This window comes from Apteryx rowi, unplaced genomic scaffold (genome assembly GCF_003343035.1).
Source record: "Apteryx rowi isolate R43461 unplaced genomic scaffold, aptRow1 scaffold_19, whole genome shotgun sequence".
NCBI classification, from domain to species: Eukaryota; Metazoa; Chordata; class Aves; order Apterygiformes; family Apterygidae; genus Apteryx; species Apteryx rowi.
The window spans coordinates 4,847,226-4,858,243 of record NW_020448196.1 but is presented as its reverse complement, the minus strand read 5'-3'; the positions used below and the strand labels follow the sequence as shown (position 1 = coordinate 4,858,243).

At 36.3% G+C, this 11,018-nt stretch overlaps 1 protein-coding gene across 2 annotated transcripts in view; it reads right to left on the bottom strand.

Annotated features, from left to right (window-relative positions):
* CAMSAP1 (calmodulin regulated spectrin associated protein 1) overlaps nucleotides 1–10,709 on the bottom strand; it is a 29,971-nt gene extending 19,262 nt beyond the window's left edge. For both annotated transcript variants that reach the window (XM_026062292.1, XM_026062293.1), the window contains exon 1: nucleotides 10,547–10,709. In XM_026062292.1, the coding sequence (XP_025918077.1) occupies nucleotides 10,547–10,709 (163 nt within the window). The remainder of the gene's footprint in view (nucleotides 1–10,546) is intronic.
* Between the last annotated feature and the right edge of the window lie 309 nt (nucleotides 10,710–11,018).

Below are 11,018 nucleotides of genomic sequence, written 5' to 3'. Positions count from 1 at the left end.
AAAAAAAAAAAAAGACCAAACGAACTCCAATTAAAGCCTTGAGCATTTAACAAATGGTGTGTGAGACAATTCAGTCTCTCTAGTAGCTTATTGCCTATGTTTTGGAGATTAGTGCACTGAAGCAAACTATTGCAGCTTTTCAGCCTTTAAATAAAAATTAAAGCCTATGATGCAAAACTATTCAACTTGGATTTTTAACCAGCAACTAATTCATTTTGGAATGATACTATTTCCATATGTTGTCTTATAATTTTATAAAACTTAACACAGATCCCGAATGCAGTAGTTTACATATAATATAAAATTAACAGAAGAGAAGACTTTATCCTTGCATACCACTTCTTCCCCAACCGTTCTCATCCCTCATGAAGACTTGTACAACATCTGCTACTGTGAGCCCAGCTCCATAGCTGCCAATACCGACAGAAAGAAGGGCACTCGTAACTAGTGTTCTGACCACTCTGCGGAGGTCTCAAACATTTCAAATCCACACTTCACTATCTGCAGCACTGTCAATATCAAAGGTTCTATCTAACTCTGTAACCCAAGCCACATGCCAACTGATTTGAACAGTTGAAAGTGGAAGGAAACACTGTTAGCTGTAGTTTCTTGATATTATTGCAAGGACATAAAACAAATTAAAACGAGCTATATTGCAAAATAAATACTTCTACGTATATTCGGTAATTGGACTAGAAGCTATTGGTCTTTACAATAGCCTGATAATAATAATGAGTCTTCAGCTCCAGCAAAAACACCTTCCAGACTCAAGTGTGTTGCCTTAATAAAAGCCAGACATTTCATCTTTTTTAAAATAAAATTATTTTGTGTCATCCAGTCACTCTGAAGATCTTCCCTGAAGTCACTTCAATGGTGCACTTTAAATATGTATAGCCACGGGTAATAGAATTGTTAATTTGGCAGCATATTTACACTCATTCAGCTCATTCCCAAAATAATGAAATTTCCCCATTTTAAAAAACTCCTAGCCATGGTGCATCTTTGAACTGTAAAATAATTCACGCAATATTTGTATCCTGCAGACCACTTACTGTTCATAAAGCAAATAAATTGATAAAGTACCATTACATGAACCAGAGTATATCTCACATCTTAAATACAAATATGTAGTAAACTAGTTGTTCTCAAAACAAAACATTCAGTCAGCTGGTCAAACAGTACTGACACTTTTTTCAGTTGCATAAAAACAGTATACTAAAATATCTTTCTTATATTACTTTAAACAATATCAGAATTTCTAGAGAAAAATTACACAAAGAGACATCTGATACACAACCACATATTTATCACGTGATTATACAATCCAAGGTGGCAAATGATCTGCAAAAAAGGTCTGGAATTATTTAAGAATATCTCAAGTAATATATCTGTAAAATTTAACAAACTATCCCCGTAGAAGTTGAAAAAATGCAAATGTATGCCTTAAAAAACCCTAAAAAGTTAAAAACCTAAAATAGCAAAAGTTAAACTGCTTCTTATTCTGTTGCATTCCTAAATCATGATTACAAAATTCTTGGGTCTTTCTTCCCTTTCCTCCCCAAGTAGTTTAGAATGCATTTGCTCACAAATTCAGTACGTTATTTGGAACAACCACATTAACATTCATTCTTGGCTTCATGTGTCTTTTTAATATTCATTCTTTAGTTCAAAACGGAAAGCTTTTTCAAGTTCTTTTTAATTAAGACAGTTATTTTTCTTTTATGTGACATTTAATACTTTAATATATGGACTATATACCAAAGACAGTGGGAAAAGACACAATAAAACACCACTGGCACTACATAAAAAGTATTCAATAACATAATTGCCCATTTTATGTGAAACAGATAATAATTTAGATATTTTTATCCTTCTTAACATTGTTCAAACTGGCCTACAATCAAAGGCTGTTGAGCTGTAATTCAGTTTAACAGTGATTGCCGGTTCCAGAAAGAGACCTACAGCTTCCATTTCCAATGACTGAGAAAGGAACCAAAATTAAAATGTAAAGGAGTCCATATTCAACATTTTAGCTTCATTACAAGCACCTACCCCTTAAACAATCTAAGATACACTGCTTTTTAAATAGTAGGAAATAATAGTAACAGTATGAGCTAATGCTCATAAAACATCTGTGATGAAGTACATTGCTGGTAAGATCATTAGCATTATTCCAATTTTAAAAGGATTTTTTTAAAACAAAAGTATGCATAGTCAAAATGTCTGAAATCTGAAGTATTTCTTTTACATGATGTTTTTACTATAAACTTATGCCTTCCACCAATTCCACAGACCACCACAGCGCAGGGTAACCCAGGTGACTGCCTGAAACTGGACCAAAAAAAAAAAAAACCCACCCCCCTCCAACAAAACAGCTGTTCAGCTATTTATGCAAGCGAGCAAGTAGCTCACTTAAGTTTTTCTTCAGGTCCCTTTTACCCAAGGTTGACTATGACTATTTTATAGACTGTAACAACAACAACAAAATGCCAGTATGGAAGTATGCTACCACTGTTATAACACCAACATGAAAAATCATGTTGGTGTTTTAACAGTGGTAGCATACTTCCATATTTGCTATTTCTGCAAATAAATTATATTTAACTTTTTCTATTGCAGCATTTAGTTTTCTTGTTGATTAGGAAAAAACAAGGGCAAATGTATAGTCATTTTCATTCCTTCTTGACCAAGCTTTCACATTATTAGTCTTTGACATAGCAGCGCAAAACCCAGAACATGTAAATCCACGAAAAGTGGCAGAGACATACCTGGACAACTGAACTCTCACACATACACATCAATGTCCTTTCTGGAACTGACTACATTTTAGTTTGATACTATGTTAAATCAAACAAGTCTATGGATTCAAAAATCCAAAATATTTAAAATAAAATTCAGAAAGGAAATATTAGTACTAAAGCTAAAATGTGTATTTGCCAAATCCAAAAAGGCTTTTAAAAAGTCATAAAAGCAGAGTGTGACCATGATCCACATCTTACTTCAATCGCAAGCCTGCTGCCAAACAAAAAGGTGGTGGTCAGCAGCAGCCTCCCACCACCCTCAAGACCTTGAATTGATAAACACCGTTCAACTTTGAGGAAAATGACCTAAACAGAAAAAACACTTAAAGCTGGGAAAAAAGAACCTATTTACTGCCTTTTAAATGGTGACACAATACTACACATCCACATTTTCACAGTTGCTACAGAAAACAGCGCTCTCTTCAACACTAACGTGCCCAGAAGACACAACTGAGCAGACCCGGGTGTTTCACAGATTATAAAAACAGAGGAGACCATGAGAACAGGATGCTCAGCTTGCTGCCTAACACAGACAGGAAGGCGTCCCCAAACTAAATCTTGTTTAAAATAGCAGTATTTTAAAGATTTTTTAAAAGTCCTTCCTAGCAATAAAATAGTCGATCTATTTCTTAGCAATGAGATTTGCTGACACAGAAATCAATATATTTAAGATTCTCGCTAAAAAACAAACAAACAAATATCCCCAAACACCTCATACTTTGGCTACTGTTCTCTGGTTGGAACATCCAGTCAAGAGATCTGAAATAATCTTCTTCTACGTTGAAGAACCTTCTAATTTCATGTTTCTGGTCTTCATATAATTGCTTACAGACTGAACAGATTAGATCAGGATTAAAGGTACAGGGGAGAAGAAAATAACTTCTAGTATCCGGACTAATTTCCTGCTCTATAGCTCATTCTCATTTCAAAGAATTGAATGTAATGCAGTTCTGTATCCAGATTACAACAGAGATGTGAGACTGTATTTTAATACTATGATAACAAGTTATTCCTAAATATTAATTTTCCACTACTTGCAATTTATCTCACTGTAAACACTTGCCCAGCTTTATTTTTTATATTTTTAGTGTACGCAACACTTCTGCCAGCTAAATTTGGAGACCAGTGCCTATCTGCTATAGAAAGGCACAATGTTTTAACCGATGGGATGTCCCAGCTAAAGGCCTGTTGAAATTTCAAGATATGAAGACCACACCAATGCTCGAGAGCAGTAATAGTATTAGCTTTACTATATAATTCAAATTTGCTTCATACTTTTCTTGTGGACATCATCATACTGTCCACACAGCAGGCACAAATAAACAAAAAGAGAAACAAATAGCAGGAAAAACTGTAATGCAAAAAGGATGCTACAGAAGTGTGCAAGTGTAAGCTGAGAAACACCCATATAACATATTGTAGCTACCCTGTATACAATGTAATTACCTCAAACTTGGGATAACCCAGTCTCTCCGGTCAGCCACATCAGAGTGATCTCACAGTGTGTTATCTTCAATATTTGAAATACATATCTGAAAGTACAACCTAGAAGACCTATTTACCTTTCACTTCTCTGCTAATTATTTTTATCTGTAGTACAATGCCACATAAAACAAATACCTGCAGCACACAGGTCTGCTCATTCGCCAAAACCCACTTACAAACGTCAAGATTCCCACATAGCCAAAACAACAGAAACACGTTGTCAGATTTAGAGCAATTAAACACTATCAGAATTTGCATAATGCTAGTTTAATCTTCAATTATATGGTATAGATGCACAAGTATCCACCTTTTCTTGCCATTTTTTATGTTTAGACCAACTCCAAACATGTCATATGCTTTTAGCTTGCCTCAGCAGTGAATATGTCAATGCTCTTTTCAAAGAAAAAGACCAATGTTTTCAAGTCCCGGTTTCTATAAGCATCTTTTTCAACACCTTCCTTTCATCACCTATAACTGTACTTAGCTGTTCTAAAAAATCAGTTCATTAAAATCCTGTATGTTTTGCACATTAGTATTTTGGACTTCTGGGGGGAAAAAAAAAAAACAAACAGAAAAATTAACACCAGAGCAATTTGCTTCCAAGCTGTTTCTACAAAATTTCTGGTTGGACTGAATTTAACAAATCCTGCCACAGCAAAGCAAAAACAAGTAAACCATGTCCTTTTTTGTTTATAATAAGCAAATACCATCTTAATACCATCTTAAGATACTCTCTTGATTCCAAAAGCAAGACACTTTTATGTTACTATTGCGTGTTGCTGAAAAGCTTGCAAACATCTTCCATTTTTTGTATTGTGCTTTGTAAGCAGTTATGTCTTGGGAAATATTAGCAGAAAACTTCTTTAATGCAAACTTTACAACCGTCAGCTTTAGACAAACTGAGGTGTTCAAAGACATAAAACTTAACAACTAATAGGGGTTTTGTAGCAACTTCAAAACAACACCATGCAACCTGATCATTAGATTTGTTGAAAGCAAAGTACACTCCCAACTATTCAGTCTGTCCTAAATTTTCTATCAAGAATTGTCCAAGAATATGTCTAAGGACTATGCTTAGGATCCGAGTTGACTGGATCTGTTTTGCACACTGATTTTATATAAATTTTACATCATGTCACTTGGCAGTTGCAAGCAGAAAACTCATCATAGAACCAAGATGCTCACTTTTGCTATCTACGCTTATAAAAACAAGCTAATAATATATTTTTCAGGTTTCAGCAGCACAAAATCATAAATGCTCTTGTCCCAGTAAGTCTAGCAGAGAGATACCTCTACCAACTATTTTTATAAGAGAGGAAGCACTCAAAAATAAGCCACCACAATTTCTCCTGAAAAAAACTATTTTGGTCTAGTCCTTCATGTCAATGAGTTTTATTCTCTCAAAAATTTGTCAGTACTAAGTATAAATTTTGTGTACAACAGTTTATAAGATTACAAAAATAACTTCACACACAGCAACAGTCCAAGACACAATTATTCCAAGACTCTTCCCTACCCACTTTAGGGTAGAGACTATTTCTTTAACAACTCACTTACAAAAACCTGTTCAAAGATCGTTACTTAAATAATTGATAAAATAAATGCAGCAATTGGAACAAATTTGACTCATCATCTGAACTAGAGAAGTACATACCAGCCAGATGTTATTTATTCTCCAGAAGCATCAAGAACTGGTTTCATATGGAAAAAGAGTCAAAGCACCATGATAAACAGAATGAAGCTTATTAGAATTCTGAATACAATTTTATTAATATCATGCATTCACAGAATGATTTAGTACTGCATACATGTTCCCTAAGCTGCAGATCATGAAGCAGAACTTACACTTTTTCAGCAATTAAGTCTTAGTCTACTTTAAAATAAAAACACGTTCTGTTTTGGTTCTCGTATTATAAACTCTGTACGTAATCTATAACATTACACAAGAAAATTTATGTACAATGGTCAGAAAAAAAACAAGCTAAAAAGTTTGTATACTGCTGGTGAAAGTAATCTCACTCTTATCATCATATCTTTTGATCAGGCAGAAAGCAACAAATCTAGATGAGGCAGAAGAGAAAATAATAATTATGGAATTCTTCACCCCTGTATACTTCACATGAATAAGTGAGATTCAGGGCTTATGAAATAGGGGTTATTAAAAAACTTGAATACTTAACTACTAGAATATTTGCAAAACGCAACAGCTTTCTTAAAAACATTTTTATTACAGACCTGAGAAGAAAGCTGACAAAACAGAAATAGGGAACCCAGAGGTCTACTTACCCAGGCAATTCAGCCCAGGAAAGATTTTCACATTGACCATACCAATGATCGCTAGCTGTGGGTAGCTATACAGTACTATAAACCTTATTTAACAGGTAAATGTTACCTACCTACTTCAAAAATAAAAAAGCCACTACTTGAATTTCCTCTGCTCTGCATTACATTAATGCTTCGCTTTCCTGCCAGTATCTTACCAAAGGTCTCAGGTTAATGTCAGAGCTAAGCCTGGAATCCATGTAAAGCTCCTAGCCCTAACAAGCAGGTAAAAGCCACCAAGTTCATTTTGACCAGTCTGAATTTTACAAACTGTTTAAAGAAGCAGCAACATTTGTTATGGAAAAGGATCTAAACAACAAGCTAGCTGACAGCAAGCTGGAACACCGAAAAACTTCCATATACTCCTTTGATATCTAAATTTTAATTCTATAACCATGACAATGGAAAGCATAATTCCTACACATAAATTAACGCTGTACTAACTAAATCTGCTGAGCAAACAAAATTTTCGATTGTCGTTGTACATTTTCCCAAGTTGTAATAAATGAAAACTGACCAGTTTTGTCAGTTCTCACTGCTGCTGTTCAGAGCCGGAGGGAAACAGTACAAGCAAAAGATCAGGTCCCTTTCACTCTGCTCAGCTTTTTCCAGTGTGTGGTCCTATTATTATTTGGAAATCTGGTTTATTCTAATGACTGCGAAAAAGCAGTATCTCTCACGGATGGCTGGCCAAGCTTATCTGAACCTCCTACACTGAGTTTTTCAAAGGGATTTAAATATCTTGTGAACTAAAGTCCCACGAAAAGTCAATGGCATCTTTGCTTCTAAGCCACTTAATCATGAAGAATTTTATTTTCAAATTGCTATTAGAATTCCTTATTTTTTAAAACACACATTTAAACTGCATGTAATCAAAGTTCACCGATAAAAAAATAATTTTGTTCTAATCGAGTTCCATTCCCTTGAACTCCTGTCTCAGCCAAACAGACTTTGTATCTTTCAGGTGTACAGAAGGTTTCTAGATGTTTGTACATAGACCTTCACAGAGATGCAAGCACTCCAAGATTTGTTTGGGGAGAGGGAGGGGGAAGACACCAAATGGGGAAACACCTTCCTTCAAAACACCATTCCTCCGTGTTCTGGAATTTAGACAAACAGTTGTAAAACCTCCCTCTGGATTCCATCTGTGACTACCAGGCAGCCACCAGAGAAGCAGATAGGAGGAGCTATCTGCTGCCAGAAGCAGCCCAGATGGCTCAATTCCCATGCAAAAAGGAGAGTGCCTCACTAGCAGTGCTTATGCCCAAGAGAAGAGGTAGCTTGCCTGGCTACCAAAATTCTCTCTTTAGGATGGGCAGAACAGCGAAAAGATGGAATGCCTCATCAGATGAAACAGAGCCCAGACCAGGACTTCAGCTCCAAGTTATCCGTCTTGCATGCCTTCAATAATTTGTCTTTGAGAAAAACGGAAGTAGCATTTTTCATAAGCACAGCAAGCTTAGATGGGGAGAATTCAAATATCCTGTAATATTAACTAGAAATCACAGTCGCAGGTGAAACCAACAGTGGTAACTGGCTGTAAGTTACAGTCTATACTAGAATCAAATTTCTGTTCTTGACCGTTCCTGCACTTAAGTATAGATTGGAGCACAAAATTATGTCAAGTCATATATGTCAATTCCAAATCCAACATTTCAGAAAAACACTCTTTAGTAGCCACTTGAAGACAGTTACGGAAAACCTACATAAGAATTACTTCAGAACATAAGAGAGTGTTCTGATATTATAAACAGAGAAGTATTTTTTCACCAAATTGACCACAACTAAAGTCTAAAATAACAAAAACAAAAAACTTCCAAAAACCAAATATAAAATACAAAAAATAAAAACTCTCCATTGCTTTGTAGCTGTCCAAGACTTACTGAATGATACCAATATCTTTAAAAAAAAACAACACAAAAACCCCCCCAAAATTGAGAGACAATGAGTAATGTAATAAGTTCAAACATTATTCAAAATAATCATCATAGAGGAAACATTTTTAAATCCATCTGTCTATGAATTAAAGAGGCTTATATGTTTCTAAGTATTTCGGAATGCTATTCTAGAAGTAATGGTTACTATGTGACAACGCCTGCAGGAGCCATTTCAAAAATCAAACTAAATTTCCATGGGCCATGGTCCTACAAAGATACTTATGCTCAAAAGACCCTACTCACTGGAGCTAACAGAGAATGGCAACACCAAAAGCCCTAGCAAAAATAAATTCTTCCTGCTGTTCCTGGCATTTAGCTCCTAAAGCATGTGATCTGAGTGAGTCTAAATACAAGTGCAAAATACTGGCAAATGCAGCTACAGCCTTCTCTACACTGCAGATCTCATCACTTTCATCACTGTAGACTAAAAGAATTAGGAAGGATTTGGGTTTTTTCCCCCCCAAATTTTTAACCAATCCTGGTCCAAGACACACAGATACATCCCTGAGTTCATGATGGAGCCCCAGATGACACTACCAAAGAAACATGAGGTCTTAAAGCTTTCTCTGGAGTATGATCCATGGTAGTCAATCCCAATTTAGAATTAGCTTTCTTTTGAAACAAAGTCAAAATATAAATAGTGTCTCCGTGTCTGGAATATATGCTTTACCTCTGATCACTAAGAAGTCTTCAGTGAACATTACAAACAATTCCAGCAATCGAAAAATATTTACATGAGGAAAGGCCTGTTTAGTTCTTTTAAGTCATCAACATTATATTAACACTCTCCCAGAATTCCCACTTTTTTTTTAACTTCATCTGATAAAAGGTTTTGGTCTCTTACAGCTTGTAACGAAATACCTTCACAAATATTAAACATTATAAAGCCATAAATTCCTATTTTCCACACAATCATGAAGGTGATGAGGACACTGACAGAGCTGGAAATATTATCAGAAAACTATTATCCTTGTTGAAATATTTTCTCTATTTTATTTAACGGGAGGAATGGACTGCTTTTCTTCAGCCTTGACACAAAGTAAGCTAGTGTTAATCCACTAAGCATATTATGAGCTTGGCAAATTAGACTTAGATTAATAGGGCTATCTCATTTTCCAAAACAAGATTTTGTACATGTTTTTATTATGTTTTGTTCTGGATAAACAAAAACAAGTACTCTGTTATATTTCTACATAATGAAGCTACTTAAAACTCAAGGGGTATCCAGTAACAATAATTCAGAATAGACAGGTAGATCTAGCTCAAAATGAAAAAGCAGATCTCAATGGATGCTAGGAAAATACTGTATAAATAATACCCACAAAATCTTTATTTTTCCATGTTTGACTGTAACGGTTTCTGACAACATAAAGGAAAGAACTCTTCTATCCCTTACAACTTGCTGTTTTACATCACAGAACATAGATATCTTTTATCTGTTCAGTCAACGGGGTGGGGGTTTTTTTATTACATAAAAGAATTTTACTGACCATAAATGGATTTCTTTTTAGTTCATTTTGCAACAAATACCATAATCTGACAAAAAACCCAAAAAACAACCCAAAACAAGAACCAAAACCTCAGCATACAAAGAGTGTCAGGTCCCAGCATCAGCTGGCCAAGATGACCAGACAAGGAAGCACATTAAAGCCTTAGCAGCCTGGAGGGACTCAAGGCCTGCAAGTGATGGCATACGATTCTGTGTAGGAAAGTCTACTTAGTTATTCTGAATAACGTACATCTCCAAACGTCTAAATCTTCATTTTAGCTATCTGTGGGCGTTCACCACTAGGCCTGCTGACACACAGCAGTTTATATAGCTCCATTATTCCTGCTGAAGGTACCAGGAAAGACGCAATATTACAAGAGAATAGACTGACATATTATTGATATTTAAAACAAAGGCGATTTAAGCCTAATTTCATTACTTCTGGCACGGCAGGGGCAGCAGAATAAGCAAGAACGGAAGCGAGAACGCCTTCCCGATAAAGGTGATCTTACCTATTCCATAGGCTTTCGCACAGATCCATTGTAGATTAGCAGCTATTTTCGCTCTGGCTGAATCATAGAGCTCCAAAGGGACAATCTCGACCGCACTATCCGCCAGGGCATCCATTTTTCTTCTGGCGCTATCGCCACCCGCGCAGGCATCAGCATCCACCATCTGAAAGGACAACAAAAGGCGGCGGGCTTCACCCGTGCCGTCCTTCCCGCGGGGGCGCGGGGGGCACGGCGGCGACCGGCGGGCAGCAGGCCCGGCACCCTTCGGCGTCTCCAGGGGAAAGATTTACGCGGCCATTTACAATCCGCTGGGAAATCAAAGGCCGCCGAGCCCAGAGGGAGCATCTCTCTCTCTTTTTGTTTTTTTTTTCTTTTTTTTGGGCAAGGTTCAGGTTTGTATTAAAAAAAAAGGGGGCCAGGGCGCGAGGGGGGCACAGCCCGTCACCTGCGCGGCCGCGGGGATAAAGAAAGG